The sequence below is a fragment of the Diospyros lotus genome, chromosome 8 (genome assembly GCF_014633365.1).
Source record: "Diospyros lotus cultivar Yz01 chromosome 8, ASM1463336v1, whole genome shotgun sequence".
Classification (NCBI taxonomy): domain Eukaryota; kingdom Viridiplantae; phylum Streptophyta; class Magnoliopsida; order Ericales; family Ebenaceae; genus Diospyros; species Diospyros lotus.
This window is the reverse complement of record NC_068345.1, coordinates 32,897,605-32,923,614: the sequence shown is the minus strand read 5'-3', so window position 1 is coordinate 32,923,614 and position 26,010 is coordinate 32,897,605. Positions and strand designations below refer to the sequence as shown.

The following is a 26,010-nucleotide window of genomic DNA, read 5'->3' as shown; positions in this document are numbered from 1 at the left end:
GAGTGAAAATAATATTTTTAGAAATACATACAAAAATTTTTATAAATTAATTTTAAAATAATTTGGTATTACAATTTGCATATTTATTCAAAATACTATTTTAATTTATAAAAATTAATTACTAATTAAATAGAAAAAGTTGACTCAATATTTTGACATTAAATTTGTTTAATAAAATTAATTTTTATTTTAATACTTAATAAAATATATAAAAATAATTTAAAATATTAATTATTAATAAAATAATTTTATCATTAAAATATAATTATTTTTTACCATCAAAATCATATTTAGGACAAAACATGAGCGCTTGGGGGTGGGGTTCTTGTAGGGTGGGTTGGGTCACCCACCGCCTATGGGGCCCACAAGTCAATATAAATCCCCTTTTAGTGTTTAGATATTTTTATATAAGTCGTTACTTGTATTTAAAAATAAAATATTTCATGTAAAAATATTAAATAATTTTATATGTACAATTTTACATGACCCGAGAAAAAATAGCATTGATGTAACTTTGGAGGTCCCATTTTGCCACTCATTATTGGACGTCACAATCATTGAACCTGAGTTCCCAGGATGGGTAAAATGGTCAAATTCGACCTTGCAATCGGGATAAACGGGACCCACTAAATTTCTGGAACTCTTGTAACTTGTAAAAAATTTAATATTTAGTATTTATTTATACCAATCAGCAGGTGCCACGTCACCTTAGTTTCCTCGGGTCCGTTTGGACCGTCCGCTTGTTATCACGTGTCATGGATACTTTCCTTGTTCGTGTCATCGATCAAATCATCTTGACGAAGAACAGGCGGTGCCACCATTGACGGTTCCCATTCTCCCGATGCCCTGTTACGGCTTTTATCGGGACTTGAACCTTTGTCCATTTCGTATGCATTTAAGGCCTTTCCGCTCCCACTGAGGGATACATAGGAAAAAAAATGGTGTACGGATCTCTGGGCCTTCTTTCGACGCCTGTTATCGGGGCGTTAACGCGCTTCTCCGGCAAGGACTCTGCGGCGGTATTCTAAGTTGCTTCTTTCAGATCTTTCATTTTGGTTCCTTTTTCATTTTTCTTTAATTATTATTGGGCCAGTTTTTGGTTGATTTTAGTTAGTTGTTGCCTTGTTGTGATTTAATCATTTAAAGCTACATGTTTGATATTTGAGTTAAAATACTGACTCCTATGTTCGTTCTTCGTGCATTTGATCAGTTGATTCTGTATAGCGTTATTAAAAAAAATTAACTGAACGAACTGTTTTTGATAGTCAATTGAAATCAATTAAGCAATTATTGGCATCGGATTCAGTTTGGTGCTTTGTGGATTCATTTTTGGTCTCACGGAGAAGATTAAAAATTTGAAAATGCTATTTTTACAGCTAGGGTTTTACTGGTGGGTTTACACGTGACTTAAACGACCATTTTGCCTCTTTCTCTCCTCTCTCAATGACCATTTTGCCCCTTCTCCCTCCAGCAACCTCTCCTCTCTCCCCCCTCCCTCTCGCCGCCGCCGCCGCCGCAACCGACCATCCGCCTCCTCGCCTCCTCACCGCTTCATCCTCCAGCAACCGGCTCGCCTCTCGCCGCAGCAGAGGATGGTCGGTTGCAGCGGCGAGAGGAAGGGGAGAGAGAGGAGAGGTTGCTGGAGGGGGAAGGGGCAAAATGGTCATTGAGAGAGGAGAGAAAGGGGCAAAATGGTCATTTAAGCCACCTGCAAACCCACCTGTAAAACCCTATCTGTACAAATAGCATTTTCAATATTTTTGGGACATACGAGGGCTCAGGTTCTGTGAACGCATGCGTTGCATTGAAAAATCAGTCAATTATATTGATTTATTGGAAGTCTGTTTTTCCAATTAAAGTTAATATCTTAGTATAAGTGTAAAAATCTAAACATTGAAATAAGATTGAGTGGCTCATTGAACTGAATATTTTGGTAGAAGTGTAAAATCCAGAAACTAAAGCAATATTGACGGATTTTTTGAACTGATGCAAAAATCCAAAAATTGAATAGGTGACAATACCCAATCGAGTATTCCTAATAAGTGTGATACCATACACCTCGCTACTTAATGGGTTACAATACAACATCAATGCGCATAAACTATAAGTTCTCCAGTTAACTGTTAGGATCACCAATTGGGTGAAAGATCATTTAGATCTTATGATAGTTGTTAGAATCAAGAAAAGGAAACAGGACTGTATGCTGGTTATGTTAAAAGAGAATAGTGAACTGATTTCCAATTTATAAAATCAGTCCATTAAAGCATTTAATTAAAATGGTAGACAATGTCGACCATTTATCTCTTTTCTGTTTTCCTGTCAAAACATTTATCTGTGGACTCCTGGAATAGTTCCTTTTGTCATTGTTAACAGTGGTTCTACTTGACACTTCTTGCCATGTGTACTGGAAATGAAAGGTGCCTTTGTGTCATAGATGCCGATTAGGGAGGGAGATATGTCACTCCAAATTTGGAAGTTACTGTTTTATTTTCAGCTTTTTCAACAAATTACCTCCTTGGTTTGGAAGCTGTTGTGTAACTTCAATCATTGGGGACATAAACCATGAGTTGATGAAACCACTAATTTGTGTTTTCCAGGTCAGTTGTTGCATAGCACTTACAATTTTTGTGCTGCAAAAAAAAGCATCTGAAAGGGTGTCCCCTAGTAGATGATACCCCCTGCTTTGCGAGGGTCGGGGGAGAGTTGTCTTTGTGTACAGCCTTACCCTTGCTTTGAAAAGATGTTTTCACAACTCAAAAATCCATGATTTTCTAGTCTCAAAAGGTGCAATTTACCACTTCAATAAAAGCATCTGTTGCATATAATTTAAAATTGAAGCATGATTAACAGTACAGTTTCAACATAAACCTGGCAATGAGCATATTTTTTTTTTGGGGGGTAGTGTTTGATACTTACATTAATCTGCAAGATATGCTGTTTCATGCTTACGTGGAGCCTTTTTTCTCAGATTTGGTTTTACTGAATGATGTAATTATCTGCATAATCTTGACTAATCTTCTGCCCAGCCCTCGGGCCGTACCCAGTGGCTTGCAACACACAAGACAATTGGAGTTACTTCCGGGTGTCAAAAATTGCTTGTGGCTCATCAATTCCTTTCTCCGTCAAGAATCTCGATTTATGGGCAGGTATGTTTCAGATTTTAACATGTAGCAGCTTCATCTAGTGGCATTAAAACTTGTGATGATGATGATGATGATAATTGCTAGAGTAGACGATGGATGTTTTGTTAGTCAGAAGTTTGATCTCATGATGGTCCCAGCCCTCCAGTTGGCACCTGTTTCTAGTTTGCCCATCTTTATATCAGACAGAAAAACAGATAAGAGATAATGGTGATAAAGTTAGAAGCCAACTTGTGGCATCTCTATTCACCTGAACAATATATACTTGTTTGATGACTATTTGGGAAGCATTCTAATCTAATTACTCTTTGGATAATGCCTGCGTAAATACTTATGGGTCTGTATGTGCTAAAATAGTTTGAGCGCCGGTCCACAGCCTCTGCTGTTTTGACTGATGATAACTCAACAATGACAACTAGTGAAGATGAAGCTGAAAATATTGGACTCTTGGGCATAGACCCTGGCTTGGAGTCATTCCGAGACCACTTCAGATACAGAGTGAAAAGATATGTGGAACAGAAAAAGCTCATTGAGAATTATGAAGGAAGCCTTGAGGAATTTGCACAAGGTGATGTTTCTATACCAGCGATGCAAGTAATTAAGCTTTTCCTTTCCATTTTTTTCATGTAAAGTGATTCATTTCATTGTCATGCACTTTTAGTTTTTCCAAAACAAAAAATGAATAGGAAAAGAAATATCATACACTTTTAGTTGATGCTAGTAAAAGTTGAAGAGGAAGCATATGATTAAGATACTTCAACAGCTAAATGCCTAAATGGATTTTCCTTATAGTCAGCTTAGGCATATTGTTATATTATTGTAGTAGTCATATATAAATTTCATTCATGGGTTGGAAGTTCTAATCACCATTATATGTCAACTAGATTTCTCTTTTGATTTATGAGTTGGGTTTTGGGAATTTTTTGTTCCATGACTTATCTAACCCTTCTATATGCTGCAGGTTATCTGAAATTTGGTTTTAACAGAGAAGAAGGTGGCATAGTGTATCATGAATGGGCCCCTGCAGCTCAGTAAGACATTCAACTCCCCATAAATACAAGCCGATATATGTTACTCTTGTATATTTCCATGAGCTTTGACTTTGAAGTTGACTGTACAATGATATAGGGAAGCAGTAGTTATTGGGGATTTCAATGGATGGAATGGTTCTAACCACAAGATGGAAAAGGATCAATTTGGAGTTTGGAGTATCAAGATTCCTGATTCTGGTGGAAATCCAGCCATTCCTCACAATTCTAGAGTCAAGTTCCGATTCAAGCATGGTGATGGAATTTGGGTTGACCGAATCCCAGCTTGGATTAAGTATGCTACTGTGGACCCTACAACTTTTGGAGCGGCATATGATGGTGTTTACTGGGATCCACCATCCGCGGAAAGGTGCTAATGAATCATTACTTTTTTGCTGAATATCTTTCTTGAAGAAAAAAACAACCACTGGAAGAACCAAAGCGATGGGACAATAATTATGAGGGCAGAGTTTCATGGTCCTTAGCATTGCTTGAAATCCTAAGGTCCACAACTGTGAGACAGTTTCCTAGGCTGCTATCATTGCTCAAGAATTTAATTGTGAAATACAAATTAAATCACTGGTGTTTAATCATTGACCTTATAGTCTTCATTGTACTGTTATTATTAGGGTAAATAGATAGTACGGATTTGTGGTTACTGACCTATGCTTTCAGCAACCGTGCAGGTACCAGTTTAAATTTCCTCGTCCAACAAAACCCAAGGCTCCACGGATATACGAAGCTCATGTTGGGATGAGCAGCTCCGAACCCCGTGTTAATTCATATAGAGAATTTGCAGATGATGTTTTGCCACGAATTCATGCAAACAACTATAACACCATCCAGTTGATGGCTGTAATGGAGCATTCCTACTATGGGTCATTTGGGTATCATGTTACAAACTTTTTTGCCGTCAGCAGTAGATCTGGAACACCTGAAGATCTCAAGTATTTGATTGATAAAGCCCATAGCTTAGGTTTACAGGTTCTGATGGATGTTGTTCACAGCCATGCAAGCAATAATGTCACAGATGGCCTTAATGGCTTTGATGTTGGCCAAAGCACACAAGATTCTTACTTCCACACCGGGGAACGAGGCTACCATCAATTATGGGATAGCAAACTGTTTAACTATGCCAACTGGGAGGTTCTCCGTTTTCTTCTATCTAACTTGAGATGGTGGCTAGAGGAGTTCAGGTTTGATGGCTTCCGATTTGATGGAGTGACATCAATGTTGTATCATCACCACGGAATCAACATTCCATTCACTGGAAATTATATCGAGTATTTTAGTGAGGCAACAGATGTTGATGCTGTGGTTTACCTGATGCTGGCCAATTGTTTGATTCAGAATGTCTTGCCAGATGCAACTGTAATAGCCGAAGATGTTTCTGGTATGCCTGGACTTGGTCGACCAGTCTTTGAAGGGGGAATTGGCTTTGACTACCGCCTGGCAATGGCTATTCCTGACAAGTGGATTGATTATTTGAAGAACAAAAAAGATGAAGAATGGTCAATGGAAGAAATATCATGGAGTTTGACAAACAGGAGACACAGTGAGAAGTGTGTAGCTTATGCTGAGAGTCATGACCAGGTATGAAATTTTATGTTTTGATGAGTGTTCATCTTAAATATCCATGAATTGATATAATAAATATCTCAAAATTGAGGTAGATTTACTTGCCACAAGAAAATGTAACGCAGAAGTTTGGCAGAACTTTTTTTTTTTTGCCAAACCTTGACATCATCATCACTGTACTTTCATTCATCTTTAAGGCTGTAATTATTTACAGCTTTCTCATGTACTGACGTACTTTTTGGACATTGCATTTTTTGTAGGCCATTGTTGGCGACAAAACCATTGCATTTTTATTGATGGATAAAGAGATGTATTCAGGCATGTCTTGTTTGGTGGATGTTTCTCCTACTATAGAAAGGGGGATTGCACTTCACAAGGTCTACTCTATGTTACATTTTGATCAATGGGAACTGTAATTTTATCATTTCTTCTCATGGCTTTGGTTGATGGCCTTCAGTAAAATGACAGTTTTTCTAGTAAAATTTTGGTATCGGTTTAGACTTAATAAGTGGAGAATCACCAAGTTGTGATATAGCTAAATACATATTGCATTTTGATTATTCTGCTTTTCCTATATATATATATTGTAACTTTTTTTTGTCCATTTTCTTTCCTTGCAGATGATTCATTTTTTAACAATGGCTTTAGGAGGAGAGGGCTACCTTAACTTCATGGGGAATGAGGTAAGTGGTAGGCCCCTGCTATGATCTGCTGAACTTATATTTTTGTATAGATCAAGACTGAGAAATTGTATTGAAAAAGAAAAGAATTATTGGGACTCTTCGCAGAGGGAGAGACTACTAGTCCTGTTACTGCTTCTCATAAATATTTTTGAGGAATTTATTTATAGGAAAGCCTGATGCAAGTGCACATTAGATTCACACTTTAAAGCATGCACATTAATTTTCAATGTTTATAAAGCTTCTGTGCCATGATGCTTATTGCAGTTCGGCCATCCTGAATGGATTGACTTCCCAAGGGAAGGCAATGGTTGGAGTTATGATAAATGCAGGCGTCAGTGGGACCTGGTGGATACAGATCACTTGAGATACAAGGTAAAGTTAATTTCTTATTGCTCAATTATCTTTTTCATGGTTTTATGCGTAACAAAAAATAAATGCCTATTTTTGTAGCTTGTGCGCAACCCACCAAGTATGGCTTCTACAGATACAATGAGAATTGTACATGGCAACAATTGCATGTATAGGAATGGAACAAAGGAAGGAGCATAAATGTGGGAAACAGAGACAGAATAAGGCCTTACTGGAAATAAGCTCTACAGAAAAAGTTATGAAATTCATGAGCTAAATCCCCTAGTTTGGCTTGCAGTCTTTGGCCATTGAGAAAAATCTCTATAGGCCAAAATATCATTTTGGGACAAAAATTGAAGCAAAATTGCATGAAGTTTGCAAAATTTTTTGTTGTTGGGAAACCTCAAATAGAGATGTTGTGATGGTGCACTGGTGGTAGCCTATGCTATTATACTAGGGTTGTGGAGGTTATTTAGAAAAGGGCATGATAGTAGTTGTCCTTAGACCTGAAATTATTTTAACATCTCAAATATCAAGAACTAGAAAATAGGAAGGTTGACTGTCAAAGTAGAGAAGAAGAAAAAGAAGGAAGTAACTAGGATATTGGAAAGATAAACCAATGAGCAGCAAAGGCTAGCCCCTTTGGCAAATCAGAATTTGGTAGATTCAGCACAACAGGATCAACAGCTCTAGTACCATGAGGGATAAAGAAAATTTATATTAGTCTCGGTTACATACAGCCTACTCACTGATGAATTATAAAGGTAAAATGAGCTTTATACAAGCAGTAAAGTCCCTTACATAGCCAACCACTGCCAATCATCTTCCTTGTGGCCAGGTCCTGAGACAAACAATAGGAAGCCTTAAAAATAGCCCAACAATTTAGTTTATCATTTTTGTGGCCCTAATTTCTCAATCCCTTGCACATTTTGGGGCATTCTTAAATGGCTTTGACTCATGGTAATTTAAATCTATGTTACTTATGCCTCAACCACTTCGACATGAAAATTAGGTCACATGGCATGGTTACAACATTGGAGGCTCCTTTAGACCATAGCTTGTCCTTTTTTTGTGATATTGACTTGTTAATACCTCTCATGTTGAGGTCATATTAATCATGCCTCATTTAGCTCAACCGAAAGAGTTAATGCGGATTGCTATAATGTGGGATCCCTCTGATGTTGAATCATTGGTTTCATTGAGTTCCAGTTTTTCCTGTTTACAGCAATTTCATTTGTCACTTCGGTACTTGATTTTTCTTTTTTCACTTTTAGTATTAAATTCTGACAAGTTTTTCACTCTTGCGCCTGGACATTCTGCAGTTCCTGAATGCATTTGATAGAGCTATGAATTCTCTTGACAACAAATACTCATTCCTCGCATCAACAAAGCTGATAGTAAGCAGCACAAATGAAGATGAGAAGGTACAGATATCCTGGGTAATCTGCCTTTTCAATTGTGAGTGCGAAAAAATAATATATAAGGAGAACTAGATAACATTTTATAGTTTTAGTCTGCAAATACCAACTAGTGGTATTTGAGATGCTATAATCAAATCAAATCAATGCAGTGAACATTAGCAGGGGCTAATTGATGTAATCTTAAGGTGAGAGATCTTATGCATTATCTCTGTATGTATATTTACATACAAGGATCGTGCTTTAAGAAGTATTCAGTTTTTACACAGTGGGTAGTCAAAAGCAATTCAATCAACTTGTATGGTGTTGATTGATATGCTCTTGATATGACAGATCTATTTTATATGAAGGGGTTTGGTGGCCATGGAATGGTCCTGGTGCTACTGCGACCAGCTGATTAAATCTTCAAATTTCTCCACATTTAGAGGATTTTATTACTGTTGTTTTCTTAAGAAACAAAAGTACTCAAACTGCTTAAAGCTTCATGAGTGTCTGAAGGATTGATTATTTGGTTCCCCTTACAGGTTATTGTATTTGAACGTGGTGATCTAGTTTTCATATTTAACTTTCATCCAGAGAATACATATGAAGGGTATGTATGAATGCATTGCAGCATTTGAGTTTTGTATGAAGTTTGGTTCTTTTGGACTAGATGGAAGAATGGAATTAGTTTTTCTTCTCTTCATCATTGTCTTCCTCTTCTTCATTTTTGTTTAACTCTTTGTGTAATTTGTATTCTGAAACATACAGGTATAAAGTTGGGTGTGACTTGCCAGGAAAGTATAGGGTTGCACTGGACAGTGATGCATGGGAGTTTGGCGGACATGGAAGAGTAAGGGATCGTTCTCCTTGTAGTTTTTATTTGTTTCCCTGACCTGGTGCCCTTGCCCCTTAAGAGCATCCCATTGACCTTTGGGTACATGCAGCCTCACATGCCCCATTCTTTGGTTAATTAATTTACCAGAATGATCCCTGGTGGTGACCAAAGAGGGATGAGTCACAGGCTTAAGACCCCCTGCTTCCTGCCATTTCCTTAGCACCTGGGGACAGTCTTCTTTCTATACATGTTTTTTGATAGTGCTCGAGTATAAGCATGTAGAATATGGAAAGTGGAACTTAATGATGGAACAAATCTGACCAAACAGAACTGTGATGTAGATTCATTTCTGGGTGTCTTGCTCTTGGCTACTGGCTTATCCATATTTTTTGCTCTTTCAGTAACATATTATAGTCAATCTCATCCGCATTCCATACTACTTGCCCATGTCCTCTACCTCCACTTCTGTATTTGCCAAGTGAAAACATTTTTGATGCTCCAAGACGGTCTTTTAGGTCTTTAAGATGGCATTCCAGACATGTTACCAGTACACCAGTACATATTGGTGTCATCTTTAGGCGTACTGCTTTCCGAGAATCTCCAAATGGATCTCTTAAATGTGCTTCAAGATTGTCTAATTGCAATTTAATTCTCAAAAGATTTACTTTTCTGATCCTATCTCTCGGTATATATTTTAAGTTCTGAATCACCTGTGTACAAAACTGTCATACATTTGGTGATGGATTTGGGAAACCAAAACTACATTGGTTGAAGGGCCAACCATGATGTAAAGTGTTAACCTTTATGGATTTATGAATGAGATCTATTCCACTTCCATTAGTTACAACTAACAAGACAGCTTTGATCATATTTGGGATAATTTTGTTGGCAGGTTGGTCATGATGTAGATCATTTCACATCCCCTGAAGGAATACCTGGAGTGCCAGAAACAAATTTTAACAACCGTCCAAACTCTTTTAGAATACTGTCACCAGCGCAGACTTGTCTGGTATGATTGTCTCCTCGGGTCTTTTTTTGTTTCTACTCATTGCTTCTCAAAAATTAGTGGGGTCAAAAACATCAAATGGCAAGGCTTGATTTCTAGATTAGTGACTATTTTGTGGTAATAGAATGCAGTGGGTCTAATTTTTATTATATTTGGTGCATCTTTTCTGTCTAGTCATTACATTCTCTGTTTATCAGACAAAATGATGAGATATTCTCCTCAAGCAATTGGATCATGAATTTTTACAGAAAATAACAGGATACTTCCTGCTTTTTTGGGTTGATGCGCATTTACCAATGCGGTGCACACAGAAAATTGAAGCATGTGTAATATTGTTGTTGCTGGTTTAATATAAGTTTATGAGTTGGTAAGCAAATTTAAAATTACCCTGTAAAGCTCGTGAACAGTATTAAAGAGAGCATAATATTGCTTATTTGGTTACTATCGCTGTATAGCTTATCAGGAGAGTCTCATCACTCATCCCCTTTCTCCTTTATGGGTTCGGAGCCAGCAAAGTTACATTTGATGCTTTGCCCAGTGAATCATTTAATTTAATTACGAGTGATGCCAAATGTCATAGTTTTGAGCTATCATCAAGTGTAGGTCCTATGCATGTAGTTAGAATTACAACAGTTCAATTTAGCATTAAGAGATGCCCAATTTGCTTTTTTGTTTAGGTAGGGAAAACTGACTTTTCCTCCTCCTTGCAAAGGTTTATTATAGAGTTGAAGAAAACTTGGAAAATGAAGAAAACACAAATGTCGATGAGGCAGTTATAGGAACTGCCAAGGTTGGTGATGGCAGACTTGGAGACTCAGATGAAGATGCTGGCACCGGCCCAAGTCAGCTCCGAGATTTAGAAGAGGAAGAAATGGGAGGGGGATCATCAGATGATTAATAGCACTCTGTAGCCATGATTCAGTTGGCTTTTCTGTACATATTGTGTGAGCAATAACGATCCGTAGCTGGATCTGTTTGTTTTTCTTTTTCCTTTTATTTTTGAGTGTCTAGAAAGCTTATCCCGAATACGAATATTTGCCCCTCTGTAGCATTCTGTAAATATGAAAGAGTGTTGTATTTTCATGTAGTTTTTACAGAATAATATTTTGCCTCAACTGAGCCATATTTTGATTTGCCAAAAATTCTCTTCTCAAAACACTACATATTATTAGCAACATGCAATTGCAGCTTGTGAAGTACTTCACTGCGTTCTTCATGTTGTCGCATATTGGAACTTTGTTCAATCTATTTGCAGGTTTCTGTTTGTATTAGAGCACAAGGGTTTAGCTTGAAAAATGGCTCTTTAGCTTTGTATATGCTACACACTTGTTGTGGAAAGGAAGCAAAAAGAATTAAGGAGGAATCATATGAACAAGGTTTTGATTGGGGACTTCTGTGCCTGTCCTTGCTTCTATTACTATTATTATTTTTTTCTCTTTATCTATTCAGTAAATAAATAAATAAGAGATTATGGGCACTATTTGACATATTTAAGTTTAACCAGTTAATTTGATTTAAGATTTTTTTATAAAATAATTTAATTAAAAAAAAAAAAACAGTTTAAATAACCTTTGAAATATCAACATCACCCGCATCAGCCAATGGAGAGTTGTGTAACCTGGGTTGAATTATCATCAAAGATTTTTCTTGTCAAAATCCCAATTGGTTTTACCGGGTCGGTTTTGATCCGACCCTTATTGAGAGACGGGTGAAAACAATCCGCTCCAGGGTACTGCTCGCCCTGATTGGGTTGTGTTTTCTATTCGCCGTGGCTTCCCTGAGGGTTTCGATCAAAGTGAAGAGCCAGCGCATTAGCGTCTCGCCGATCAATAGCTTTTCTCTCGTCGAAGATCAACAGATTGAGATTCGAAGCTTGTTGTGGCAATGGAGGATCGGAAACAACCAAAGCAACAGCGGAAAGGTGAGATCGGAAACAAGTACAGTGTAATCGTCCCAACTTACAACGAGCGCCTAAACATTGCTCTCCTCGTTTATCTCGTCTTCAAGCACCTCCAGTACTGTCTCAATCTCTCTCTCCGTCTGTTCATGTAATTTGTTCTGCGATTGAATATATTCTTTTTGATTTCTGATATGTGGGTCAATTTTTGCTTTCTCAAATTAGATCATTTTTGTACTCAATTGTTATTTTTTCCAATTGCACGTGCCTCTTTTTCCTCTTCTTATATGGGAAAATTTTGTGCTTTAGTCTTGTTGGAGACGGAAAGAACAGATTTAAACTGAATTCGAATTGGTTAGCAGGAAAGGGGTGTTGAGGTTTGGAAAGGGATTATTACACTCTGTTTTGGCTTTCAGAAACTGGTTTGCCCCTTTTGGTTGGAAGGGTTTCACAATTTTTATGGCCTGGAGATGTCCTTTTTTCAGAAGTTTTATTCAAGGAATGTCGCCTGTTTCTTCTTCTTCTTCTTTTATTTGGGGGGGGTTTGTGTTGTGCAATGACAACAATGGTGTATGAGCAATGTTCTATGTTAGCAGAGGGTCAACAGTCAGTGACTAAACCTGTTTGGATTTCTTGGTTCTCTCATGTATTCAGGAGGCCAGATTCTTTTGATTGATCAAAGAATTACTAATTTTTTTTGTTCCAACTCATTTCACATGTCTTTGGCTTGATTCGTTTGTTTGCGGAGTTACTGTGTTGGCTCTCGACTTGAGTAGATGCGACCTTGATGCTAGTTAGTTTATTTGGACAAAATTGGGTTTAGTGTTCATCATGAGTGAAGATGTTAAGTTACCTGCCCGGTGAAGTTCACTGAACAGTTTTTGGATCTTCTAAACAGGGGAAAAGGATCATGTATATTTTCAAAAATGAGGATCTAGAATTCCCCATATCTTTTCCCTTCCGTAGAGTGGTCTCATGTGGCTTATGTGTGACATCTATGGTACTTGTTCATTCCTTTATTTGTGCATATTTGATTATTATCTATTTAAAAAAAAAATAAAACTATCACTTCCTTCAACTATTGGATTATATTTTAAAAACTATAAGTTTTATGCTTTTGACTTGAAGTCAATTCTTGGAATTAGTTCTCCATCTGCTTGTTGGTTGAATAAAATTTTCATTTAGGGGTAGTTGGTGACAGTTGTTCATGGCTAAAAAGTGAAATCAGTGGCCATCAAATGTCCCTCACCTGGATATTTCATCCACAATGAATTTCTTTAGCGTCATTGTGGTATAAGTGATCATACACCTTTGCACATTGTCTTGTGTGGAATTGATCATCCTCACAATATTTATTTGTGCCTTCTTAGGGATGTTGATTTTGAAATGATAGTAGTAGATGATGGAAGTCCTGATGGAACTCAAGATGTTGTCAAGAAGTTGCAGGAGGTGTATGGAGAAGATCGCATTGTGAGTATCAAAATGAATTCAGCCATGCCAACAGTAAGTGATATTTTGTGATCATAATGTGTACTGATTAATGAATGTTACTTTTGGCTTCCAAATGCAGCTTTTGAGACCTAGACCTAAGAAGCTTGGGTTAGGTATGTATATAAGCTCTTTTATTTGCAATGAAAATGATGACATGGTTGTTTATGGAGTTTTAATTTCAGGGACTGCTTATATTCATGGTTTGAAGCATGCTTCAGGCAATTTTGTTGTAATTATGGATGCTGATTTGTCACACCATGTAAGTATCTCTGGGGTGTTAATGATATTTATTTTATTTTAATTTATTTTATTTTTTTTGGGGGGGGGGGGGGGGGGGCGCATTTTGGTGCATCACTTTTATTCAAGGAATTGGAATGAGTGATCTTTGGAATTTCATCTTTTCTAGGTTATTTATTGTTTAATTCTCCTCTAAATCATATATCACCAATTCCTCTTTCCCCAAGGATTCTTTTTTATCAACTAACAAGTTTATTTGGAGCATGGAATGCTGTGTTAACACGGTATACTTTGGTGTTGAAAGTAACCAATAGCTTAAACCCAAAGAATTTGAAAACAACACCCATTGAAAACAAAGAACCATGAAGCAAATTTCAGAGAGAAAAATGTCAAGTATTTTACAAAGTAGTTGGCAGGTCCAGTAAATAGAAACTTTGAAACGGAGTTGTAAATCCCGTATCCACTGGTATGCTTCATTTGAACTTTGGGTAATCTGTTTGGCATATGCTTTGTTTTTTTAATTCCTCTCACTTTGCAGATTTTTATTCAAAATAAATTTACTCCTACAAATTTGTTTCTATTTGCTACATTTTCTAATAATGATCTGTATATTTGTTCTTTTTCAACAGCCGAAGTATCTGCCAAGATTCATCAAGTAAGAATACTTTCTTTTAAGTTTTGGAGTTACACTATACCATGTGCATAATAGCCCAAATTATTTGTAAGTTTATGCTTGCTGATGCTTTTATAGGAAGCAGATAGAGACCGGCGCAAGTATAGTGACTGGAACACGATATGTCAAAGGTGGTGGTGTGCATGGTTGGAATCTTATGCGCAAATTGACTAGCAGAGGAGCTAATGTCCTTGCACACACACTTCTTTGGCCGGGTGTATCAGACTTGACTGGATCTTTTCGGTATATTTAATTCTGTATGCTATAATGTTGCCCTTGCTCGCTTTCAACATTTCAGAAACCCATAGTTTATTGCATTTTATGAAGGCTCTATAGGAAATCTGTGCTGGAAGATATCATAAGCTCTTGTGTTAGCAAAGGATATGTCTTTCAGATGGAGATGATTGTCAGGGCTTCAAGAAAAGGCTACCATATTGAAGAGGTAATTTTTTGCTATTCTGTGCATTGATGACAATAATATACCAACTGCAAATTAGGATTAACTTTTCCTGACTACCAAGAAGAGTGTCACGATCGTCCTTTAGTAGCAGGAAATTTTAATTTTCTTAGCATTGTAATTTTCTGTCTTGCTTTACTGCTTTCATTTTCTGGTTATTATTGTAATTCCTAGAATCAGTTTGTTAGCTAAGATTCCCCACGTGGAGGGGGGCTAGAATAGGACAAAACTTTTGGTTTCGACCGTTGAGGGTGAGGATCGCCTGTAGTCACGGCCAAACCCGCTATATCAGCCTCCAGGACTCTCTTGGAGAGGCATCGAATATGAATTCTAAATTCTGATTTCTATCTTCTCCTCTTCTTGCTCTTTCTTCTCTTCTTTCTAACTTTCTCTCTCAATCTCTCCCATTTCATCGCTGATTACATCTCTTCAATTCTATCTGGATTGAGAGTGTAATCCTATTGCAACCCACATCCGTGACAAAGAGTTACTGTGTAGTGACTCATTTCTTTTGAGCTGGATGAAGACTGAAGAGATGCATCTTCATTGGTTGAGTTGTACTGATTAGTGGAAGATAAGAGTGTTTATATGCCAAATCTTTCCAGCTTGCTTGATTGTATTATTGCTGCAGTTTAGTGGACTCAAATATTAGTTGGTTCTGTTTACACACTATTTGGATCGGTCACTTGGTTTACAAACTAAATGGAGTTTCAGTGGCAGGTCAAATATGTTTTTCCATGGATGTGTCATGATGCCATCTCTTACTTTTGGTTTGTTCGCTGCCACCATTGTCTTAAGATATTGACAAACCGTAAAAGATAGCAATTGGCTTGTCCAGTAGCTTAAGTTGAATGTTTCTTGTAGCCGATTGTTAGTGTTTTTAAACTGGCTATGGTCCTTCAAAAACATGCTTGGTAAAATATGGTGCTTGAATATGTGAAAGTGAATCTTCTTGTTTTTTTATCAACTGAACTGAAGGAGTGATCTGAATAATAGTGTATCAACTGCAGCACGTTGTAACTTTAGAAATCTCTTGGTCTATAACCCCACCTACGATAGAATCAAATGTCTCTAGTCTTTTTTAAGGTGCCAAGGATTTCAACAAATCTAATTCGGGTGAATTGACGATCAAATTCAAATTTAGCCAACTGTTCCAGTCGGTGGTAAAACCATCATATGCTGTTTCTCTGCAATTTTCTTTGTTTTTTATATGCTATCTTAAACACAGATCGATTACTTAATAGACATAGTCTTCCAATTTCATTAAATTCACAGTTAACCAACTGATTGATTACGTAAAATAGACAGGAGTCTTCCAATTTCGTGTTGCAATCCTGTTATGCTTTCTAGGACCAATAACTCGTTTTCAGATGCTACACCAATCTGAATTCTTTTCTTGGACTCTGGATTCCTCTGCAGGTACCAATTACTTTTGTCGATAGGGTATACGGAAGTTCAAAGCTGGGAGGATCAGAAATAGTAGAATATCTCAAGGGTCTTGTATATCTTTTGGTTACAACTTGAAGCGTAGAGAGGTTGACTAGCATATGACACAATCCTTCTTCTTGACTTATTTTTTCACACACTTATATATCACTCTTTAGAAGTTTCTTTTTGTTATGCCCGGGGACAAAAAAGCATTCTTAATATGATAAAATGTTTACAGAATTTTTTTATATCCAGCTGTTTATATATAGAGTACACTTTGATCAAGTCAAATAGATGATTATTATTAGTTCTATAACTGAAGATGTTTATGAACAACATGCGAGGACTGTGAAGCTGAATAATGATTTGCAGCTGCTGAATGCAGTGACTGCAAGTTTTTCAAACATATTTGTCCACGATCGGTCCGCTAATTTTATTTTCCCATCTTGCAGAAGCAGGGGAACCGACAAAGAATATATAAATGTAAAAGCACTTAATAGAAGAGAGAAACAAAATGGATCTAACTATTCAATTTAAAACCATATTGACCCCCAAGGACCAAAAAACGTTTTCAAAGCGAATATGTATGTCCAGATTGAGAACTCCATGGATTCAGTTTCCTCGAGCTCTTCCGAGGAAACCGCGTCCAACCACACTAAGTCCCATCAAACAACTAGTTTGAAACACCATAACCATCTGAAACGAATCAAAACATCCGAGCCTTGATAGAATCTTCACGAACCCAGTTCAGAAAAATCAGCTTTTCGGAACCCTAGAGGCCGCCGTTTTCTGGCCGCAACTCATAGAAGGCAAAGGCGGTTTCTTGTTCTCCTTGGTCATGCTCCTCAGCAAATACCTCGGCTTCTCTGCCCGGTCGGCCGTCGCCGGCGTAGAAGCCACCGATCTTTTCAACGCCTCGAGCCTCTTGGAGTCCCTTCGCTTCGCCGACTCCACCTTGACGCCCAGATCATACGCCGCGCTCTTTCTCTCGTCGCCGGTTTCGCCCTTTTTCCTCTTCAGCCTCTCGTTTCTTCTGGCACTGTACGCCTCGTAGAATCGACCTCTCTCGAACAGAGGACTCGAAATCGCGCCGGCATTGTTCGCGAAGCCGGCGTTGGTCGAACCTGCGTTTCCGAATTCGTCTTGAACCTTCTTCGCCAGGGCTCGGAGCTCGCAGGATATGGTGCGATACTCGGGGCGAAGCTCCAATTCGTCGACGTCCGGAGGCCGAACTGGCACTTGGCTTTTCGTCAAAGAACCTGTCGTTCAAAGCGACACAGAGTTCATAAAGATTGATAAACCTAATAACCATAATTTCTAATCAAAATCAAAACTAACCAAGAATCAGAGAAAACTTTATCTTCGAATGATAAGGCTCTGTTAGAGAGAAAGAAACAGAAATACAGAAAGAACAACGGGGGGAGATGGGAAACGTACCAGGCGGAGATTGGGGAATGTTTGCAGAGGAACGAAGTCCGCGACGAGGACGAAGACGGGCAGGAGACCTGGCCAGCGGAGGCTTCCGATCGGATCTCATCTTGGACATGGATGAAACTGAAACTGAAACCGAAACGAAAAACACAGAGAGAATGGGAGTGGATAAAGGGAGTTTCTTTTTCCGTTCTGTGTATTTGAATATGGGAACACTATTTATTTAATAAAGGGTCGCGTGTTTGAATTCTCGACAGCGACAAGGAGCGTCCAACGGTCAAATTGGTCCATTAATTTGGAATATATATTACTCTTTAAGTTCATTCAAGTGTCCCTCTTGTTCCTATATCAAAAGCAAAGCCCATTTGCAATCCAAATCATAATGTAAAGCCCATCTCTTCATTTATATTTTTATTTTATTTTATTTTTTTTATCAACTTTTACTACGATTAAAAATAAAATTTGTGTTGGTAAATCTTTTTTCTGAGAGACTAAGAAAGTGACTTAAATCAAGATTATATTTCTTCTTAGAATTTTATGAATAAAAAATAGTGACTTGCCAAATAAATCTTAATGATAATGGAAAAGGTATTTTGATTTATTAAACGAGTAAGAGAGATTACTTTTGAGTTATAAAATTAAAAATATATTATTTCTACATCAATAACATGTGAATGACTTAATAATAGTTGAGAGAATGATACATTATTTTATAATCGTTGTTTAACTAATAAAAAATTAAGTAAATTAACATTGAAGAAATTAATTATATTTTAGATTATAGAACTCAGAGAATGAAGACATTTGATGGAGTAATCTTTTCGACCATAAGCTAATAGCTACCACGCAATCCACCCATGAGGTTCTAGACGACATAATGAACTCCAAAAGGTTTAACTTTTCTACCTTGAAGCAAAATTGAGTCATACTATTTTTTCTCCTTTGAGATTAAAATATTAGACGAACATTGATGGCACAAAATTTGAAGTTATTTTTTCCAAAATAGAAAAGGTCATATCTTATCTATGACATGTACTTATGCCTCCCAACTAGTATACACATATTTATACATCTTTGACACATAGTTATGATTTACATTGGAGGGTTGGGTTTATCCTTGACCCCAATATATTTTCATCATAATGTGTTAAAAGAAAATGGACTTAAAACCAAAACATGTCTAAAAGGAAGAAGTTCAAAGAGGGGAGAAAATGGACTTAAAACCAAAACATGTCTAAAAGGAAGAAGTTCAAAGAGGGGAGGGAGGCCTAAGAGATTTTCTTGACAATTATTCCTACGAGACTTTCCAGCAAACCTTTTCAAGATCACCAGAAAACATTTCTATGAGTTTATCCTAGATCACAAATATATAGTTTTCGGAGAACCTTTTAGACTATGACTTGTCAAGAATACATCAAGTCACATTTAAATTTTTTACCTACAAATTCAAAATGAACAATCTCGAAAGATATGAATGTTTTTTCACCTATCAATATTTAATATCTATAAATAGGAAGTGATCCCTTCGATTAAAGTAAGCAAGAGTTTCTACACAACTTACTTGAATACCTCTTTATTTTTTATCTGAGATTGACTTAGGTATCAGAGAACTCGCACAAGAAATACCCCATGTCCTTAACTGTTTTTTGACTTGCAATCTCTCAAAGACCTAAAAACGACTTTCTCACAATTATAAATTTATTATTATATTTCGATAATGTCGACGCTCAATTTCAACCGACTGTGATTCGTTTTGGGTCGCAATGAGTGAGTCTGAAATGCCAATAAGAAGAAAACAAAGATCCCAGATATGAGTAAACACAAGCAATTTTCATGTGATTCGGTCATAACGATGCATACTCCACGATCGCACTCTGATTATTCATTCAGAATGGTGATGTCTGATTATTCTCCTTGCCCCTCTTATGATGTCTTTGACTCCTATTTATAATGATGAGCCTTTACAATTTGGATAAAATATAAAATATAAAGATGATATAATAGGGGACAAACAGTTGTTATCATCTGTATAAAACCGGGAGTGAGATCCTCTTTTCGAGGAGCATGGTCCGTTTCAAATAAAGTAAGTGGGCCTTGTTTCTGGATGTTCGGCAGTTTTATCATCTATGCGAGCTGGGTGTTTTTAAGCCAGTGACCTGATCGATCCGATGAACTGGAGGCTTTATTGAGAGCTCGTTAGGTCGATTACTAAGAGCTCGATAGGAGCTTTGCCGGAAACTCGCAAGGAGCTCGCTTTATAAGATTTGGATTTCGGTGGTGTATGAGCTCCCTTTGATGAGTTCGCTTAGATCTCCTAAGCTTTTAGGCGTTTGGGCTGACCCATAAAAAATGATGCAAAAAATACACATAACAAATAACAAATAACAAATAACAATATATCATAATCTCTATTATTTTTCAATTGCCTTTTATTGTACTTATTGTTTGTCCATTGACAATCTCTGACTTAAATATCAAAAGCCCTTTGCAAGAAATGTACAAGCCTCAGTATTAAGTTTACTTTTAAGAATTTGGTGATCCATGAACCATGAGACATCTACAGATAGTCCAACAACTTACTAAGAATCCCTCATTTGACTTTATTTTTACTAGCATGATTCTTCATTTCATAAAAACTATTTCAACATTTTGCCCTTGCGATCTTCTATTCACAGAATAGCAATTTTAGTGAGGACAATAAAATCTCTATTCTCCCCCCCCAAAAAAAAAAAAAAAAAAAAAAATCTAAATCTGAGTCTAATGTCAATTTTCTTCAGTAATGAGCAATTTTAGTAATAGAGCCAAAGTGGCTCATGCTATATATATGGGCATGTTCATTATAAAAATAAATCTGAATCGAGCAGCTGATTGGCACATGGATCTCATTGAATGGCATTATTATATTAACAATTAGAGCTCAATATTAATTAACGTCAAATCCTATATATGAGCCTATGACAAGAGAAGAGATACAGTTTAATATTAATTAACGTCAAATCCTATATATGAGCCTATGACAAGAGAAGAGATACAGTTTAATATCAGAACAGAAGGAAGAGTCCAACGACGTTCATCTTCTTCCATGATGTGATTGCTAGTAGCCTAGTACTACACGTTCCATAGCGGGGACAAACCAGACGGCGATGCCCCGATCGCCATCAATCAAACCCCAACGAATCACATCGTCATATTCAAATGGGGGTCCCATCCGATGCCGGCGGGAACAGTGGCTTCCTGGTGTCGCAGCGGCAGGAGAGTCAGACTCGTTGGCCGCAACACAAATGGCTGCAGCCGGGTGGGTGGGTTGCCTTTTGAATATTACATATATATCAATCATCTTTTACAAGATCATGATTAATATTTTGCTAGTTAATTTACGTTAATCATGATGGGCTATTGTTTAACTTGTCGTCTTTGCGATGCATGCATGGGTTTTGTAATTAAACTTATCATGACCAATCGTTGTTGAAAATGACATGATAGAGATAGAGACCTCTTAAAACCAGTTCAGTTCTTGTTGAAAATGGAAGTAGCCGGCTGGAAGCTCTTTAATGTCTTATAGCCTCTTTAGCATTTTTTTTTCTGGTTTTATTTTTTATTTTTTGTAGTGTTTTGAGAAAGATTAACCACAACACGTTAGGAGATGAAGTTTATGTTTGGGCATGATTATTTTTATGTGATTTTCAGTACTCGTATTTTCAATTATGTTAGAAAAAGTAAATTTCAGCTGTGAAATTTTATCTCACTACGCAAGAATCGAACTCTCTAACTCTTCAGATTAGCACCGATATATCGCTTGTTTGACTACTCAATTTATGTCTTGGGGATAAAAAAATAAAATCTTAAAACTAACACTAATTACAAGAATATTTACTCAATCAAACTTACTCGGGTACTCCTATCCCGCATGTGAAGAAGCTCTGTTTCTGTGTCATTGTTACTTGCTAGAATAACCAGCCAGTCGTGGCTGCACTGATTGAAGAAGGATGAACAAATTTCCTGCCAAGTTGTTGGTCGATTGAGTGTGGCTACCATCTCCAACCTTCTGCCCCAAATTGTAAAGGAATAGTATTTGTTTTGGGTTTATTTTTGTTATTATAAAAATTTATTTTATTTTCAAAATTATTTATTTTCGATGATATCAGAGAATTCGAGCATGATCCACCGATTATTAAATTATTATTTTTGTTTATGTAGTATTTAAATCTTCAAAAACATTAATTTTCAAGATTTTGATATTGTAGTGTTCATTCTATTCATTTTTAATTATTATTTAGTAATGTTTAATTTAATACATTTAATAGTTATTATTTGATTATAATTTATTAATATTATTACCATTAATAATAAGTAAATAAAAAATATAAAAAAAATGATACAAAAAAATTAAAATTTGTTATACTTAAAAAAAAGGGTAAAATGAGAACAAACAGATTATCCTAAATTTGGGACAAGGCAATAGGGCTACCCCAAATTTGGGGTGGGATTTGGGGGTGAGTTGGAAGACATTTCACCCCAGATTTGAAATCTAGAGATAGGTTGGAGATGGCCATAACTTGATCGTCACTGTAAGCAGAAGGGCCCAATGCCATTGTTGAGTAATCAAATTCTAATATTTTTTTTTTTTGGGGGGGGGGGGGAGAGAGACATTAGACTTTTTGGGTTGCAGCAAAGCTTGATTTTTGTGAGTGCCCGAGTCAAATTTTGCTTTCGGAGAGATTTAACTCGAGTGATCGAAGAAAAAGGGCCGACGCCATTGTTGAAGTAAATTCATTTCTAGATTTGATTATAGTTTTTTTTTTTTTTTTTTATTTGGTTGGAGAAAGACTTTTGACTTTTATTGGGTTGCTTCGCTGCAAAGCCATTGGTGGAGTCAAATTTTCTTTTGGAGTACTATGTCTAGACTTTGTAATTAGCCAGGGACCGACTAATAATTAGATATAATTATATTTTTTGAGATCATTACTGCTTATGTCATTAATTATGTTAGAAGAGATCAATTATAAGTTAAATATTTGGCCTTTGTACAGGGCCAACATTGAATTTGTAATTTATCGGATTGATATTGACATATTACTCATTTGACTGCTCGACCTATATTCTGGGTGTAATAATAATTATATTTCTTTATTATCTAATAAGGTTGAATGACTAGTTTTGGGATTTTTTAATCTTTTTTTGTCTCGATACATATATCTAATTAAATATTAAAGAGAGTTTTTTATATGCATCTGAGTCACATATAATTCGTAAAGATATGGAAAATGACTACTTTCCATGCGTGCTGATGTTAGAAGAAAATGAATAGTCACTAACCTTAGCAAATGATGCAAAGGCTCTAGGTGGATATTTCCTAAAGTACAACGAGCCCTTCCAAACATGAGTTTTGAGAAGAAAATGAGAGCAAGCCACAGTACGATAACTTAGCAACATGACTATAAAAGCAGCAAATAGAGTGAACAAAGAGGAAGAACCAATTTATTCGGGGTTCACAAGTGCAACAAGGGGCTCCTTTTATAAGGTAAAATGTGAACGTCGGGAAAGAGAGTGAATTGGCCAAAGGATAAGATGATAAAACGTAGAAGACTAGTTCAACTGCTAAAGAAGAAAAAATGTGACTCGATCATCAAAGATTTGGTCTCTTTCAACTCTTGAGGACCAATTTAAAGGAGTTTCGAGTAAGGCAAGAAAAAAACAAAAAACAAAAGGTTGCAATATGGGGTCTAACTTGCACTAGGAAGAGGAGGAGAATCGTCGATTTTGCCTTAGCCTGCCGGTTCTCGTGCGCATGAGACCCAACTGTCATAAGTTCAAGTAGAGTCAATATATATAATAAGATGACAAAAGCCTTCTATTCTACTATCGTGCGACAAAAAACTCTATGTACCATTTGAAATATCAAATATTTTCCAACACTGATTCTCCTAGGTTCTAGATGGGATTCCTCACTCTAACAATTAGGAACAAGCCAAAGACTTGTCTTTATATATAGCATTGAATAATAATTGATCGATGATCAGATCTTGTTTGATATATATATATATATATATATAAATATAATGATATCATCTTATCCTACAGTAGTGGCATTAACTTAATTATTATGTATATATAGGCATTAACTTGTAGATGTCTGATCTCATAATTCACACCAAGCAAGAACCAAACCAAAAATTAAGGATCATGGAAGTCAGCATTGTTTCGACAGAGAGGATCAAGCCATCTTCTTCAACACCCGATCATCTCAGAACCTTCAAACTATGTCTCCTGGATCAACTCATTCCTGCTCCTTATGCCCCGCTTGTCTTGGTCTATCTCAACGAAGATGGCGCCACCCATCTTCAAATCCTGGACAGAGTAGAAGCTCTGAAGAAATCGCTGTCGGAGACCTTAACTCGCTTCTACCCACTCGCCGGACAGATCAAAGACGACCTGACAATCGACTGCGATGATGGAGGAGCTTGTTTCGTGGAGACTAAGGTTAATTGTTTCCTCGGTGAGTTTCTAAACCGGCCAGACCTCCAACTGATTCATCGGTTTCTCCCTTGTGAAGCCGGTTTCACTGGCCCATCGGCCGGAACTCCGGTGGCTTCCATTCAAGTCAACGTCTTCAAATGCGGCGGCATCGCTATTGGGTTGTGCATTTCGCATAAAATCTTTGACGGAGCTTCTCTGAGCACGTTCATGAAAGCGTGGGCCGCCGCTGCTTCCGGGGCTAAGCAAATCCCGTATCCCGACTTCGCCGGAGCTTCTCTCTTTCCGGCGAACGACACGTGGCTTAGAGATTCTTCCATGACGATGTGGAGTTCTTTGTTCAAGACGGGAAGATGCAAAACGAGGAGATTCGTGTTCGATGCTTCGGCCATAGCCACGCTCAAGGCAAAAGCGGCAACCTCCTCTGTTCACAGCCCTACGAGAGTCGAAGCAGTCTCGGCTTTCCTATGGAAATCCGCCATGGAAGCAAGATTGGGCTACAGAAGGCCTTCCCTGCTGAGCCACGTGGTGAATCTGCGACCGAGAACAGCTCCAAACTTGCCGGAAAACTCCATCGGAAACCTCATATGGATAGCCAGCGCAGAGTGCACGGCCGAGTATGATCAACTCGGGCTGCGAGGTTTGGTGGGAAAGGTAATAATAATATAGAATTTATCAAGTTACTTTTTTTTACTTATTAGTTTTAATTTTATTTAATATAAAGGGATATTATGTTGACTGACACGAGTTATGTGAGTCCCACTTTCCTATAGACTTCATGACCTCTTCTTTCAATTTATTCGCATCAGATAAATATTACGTTGTTGGGTTAATATAATATTTATAAAATATATATATATATATATTCAGAAAAAGACTTGTGTTGTGGACAGGTAAAAAGAGGAATCTCGGAGATCAACAGTGAGTTGGCGAAGAAGCTGATGAGAGTGAGCGGCAATGAGAGGTTTAGTGCGATAAGCAAGAGCCTGAAACGGGTCCAAGAATTGGGGTCCAAGTCAAAGGAAGTGGATTACTATGGGTTCACGAGCTGGTGCAACCTGGGATTCTATGAAGCTGATATTGGGTGGGGAAGGCCAGTGTGGGTGAGTGGCATTGGGTCTTGTGCTTCAGTGTTCATGAACCTCATCGTTTTGATGGATACCAGAAGTGGGAATGGGATAGAAGCTTGGGTGACCTTGGATGAAGAAGAGATGGCCATTCTAGAATCTGATTTGGAGCTTCTAACATTTGCTTCATTGGATCCAAGTCCTCTCAGACTTTGTAAATTAATTTGAAGCTCCCTTTCAGTCGCTTTTTAGGTGCCAAGCTTCCTCGGTAGATGTTCCTTGGATCCATATATCTTGTACAAGAATCTATCTTTCTTCGTGTAAATACAAAACTCTTAATCTATGGTCTGAATAAATTATAATTCTAAATAATATGCGCCCCCGTAGAATAACACTTATCTTGTTTTATGTAAACACTATTTAATACATAACCAAATCTTATCACTAATATTTTATTTTTCTATTTAATTTAGTAATAATATCCTTATAAATATGAAATATTGTAATTATTTTTTTTATTTTTTAATGATAAAGGTCACTATTTAACCTAAATAAAACTAGTTGACGATTCACAATTATGTAACCATCCAGTCAAGTAACATAGAGGTTTAATATATTTGTCTATGTTTATTTTATATACTTAATTTTACAAAAGATTTTTGGGTAAACTACATTATTAGTCTCTGAATTTTGGATTTTATAATAAATTAATTATTATATTTTAATTTTTATCATCACAATTATTAAACTTTGATTTTTTTAAAATTTAACTCATCTTTTGATTTTTCTTCAAATTTTGTTAACAAAAATTAATGTAATATACATTAATATAATCTC

General features: G+C 36.9%; 4 protein-coding genes across 9 annotated transcripts; 3 read left to right on the top strand and 1 right to left on the bottom strand.

The window, feature by feature from the left end:
* The first annotated feature begins 785 nt into the window (after positions 1-785).
* LOC127808012 (1,4-alpha-glucan-branching enzyme 1, chloroplastic/amyloplastic-like) lies at positions 786-11,160 on the top strand. Of its 4 annotated transcripts, none has more exons than XM_052346307.1 (14): positions 789-1,019; positions 3,027-3,146; positions 3,498-3,708; positions 4,102-4,171; positions 4,269-4,538; positions 4,855-5,761; positions 6,007-6,123; positions 6,367-6,429; positions 6,694-6,801; positions 8,100-8,201; positions 8,720-8,787; positions 8,946-9,027; positions 9,905-10,021; positions 10,731-11,160. In XM_052346307.1, the coding sequence occupies exons 1-14, from the start codon at positions 939-941 to the stop codon at positions 10,914-10,916; spliced, it is 2,502 nt and encodes an 833-aa protein (XP_052202267.1). In that variant the 5' UTR covers positions 789-938; the 3' UTR covers positions 10,917-11,160. The 4 variants fall into 4 exon arrangements, with proteins under 4 accessions (XP_052202270.1, XP_052202267.1, XP_052202269.1 ...); XM_052346309.1 differs by having other exon boundaries at positions 855-1,019; positions 2,969-3,146; XM_052346308.1 differs by lacking the exon at positions 789-1,019 and adding an exon at positions 1,732-2,597.
* A 583-nt stretch (positions 11,161-11,743) lies between these two features.
* Positions 11,744-16,486, top strand: LOC127808014 (dolichol-phosphate mannosyltransferase subunit 1). 3 transcript variants are annotated; one of them, XM_052346311.1, is made up of 8 exons: positions 11,744-12,066; positions 13,286-13,385; positions 13,486-13,519; positions 13,589-13,665; positions 14,273-14,298; positions 14,395-14,559; positions 14,644-14,758; positions 16,193-16,486. In XM_052346311.1, the coding sequence occupies exons 1-8, from the start codon at positions 11,903-11,905 to the stop codon at positions 16,295-16,297; spliced, it is 786 nt and encodes a 261-aa protein (XP_052202271.1). In that variant the 5' UTR covers positions 11,744-11,902; the 3' UTR covers positions 16,298-16,486. The 3 variants fall into 3 exon arrangements, with proteins under 3 accessions (XP_052202271.1, XP_052202272.1, XP_052202273.1); XM_052346312.1 differs by having other exon boundaries at positions 11,749-12,033; XM_052346313.1 differs by having other exon boundaries at positions 11,772-11,939.
* Positions 16,487-16,708: 222 nt separating this feature from the next.
* On the bottom strand, positions 16,709-17,813 carry LOC127808015 (uncharacterized). The gene is made up of 2 exons (XM_052346314.1): positions 17,639-17,813; positions 16,709-17,460 (listed from the first exon to the last, which is right to left on the bottom strand). Exons 1-2 carry the CDS (start codon positions 17,745-17,747, stop codon positions 16,958-16,960), a joined length of 612 nt encoding a protein of 203 aa, XP_052202274.1. The 5' UTR covers positions 17,748-17,813; the 3' UTR covers positions 16,709-16,957.
* Positions 17,814-23,771: 5,958 nt separating this feature from the next.
* Positions 23,772-25,545, top strand: LOC127808011 (stemmadenine O-acetyltransferase-like). The gene is made up of 2 exons (XM_052346306.1): positions 23,772-24,760; positions 25,000-25,545. Exons 1-2 carry the CDS (start codon positions 23,816-23,818, stop codon positions 25,399-25,401), a joined length of 1,347 nt encoding a protein of 448 aa, XP_052202266.1. The 5' UTR covers positions 23,772-23,815; the 3' UTR covers positions 25,402-25,545.
* The last annotated feature ends 465 nt before the right edge of the window (positions 25,546-26,010 follow it).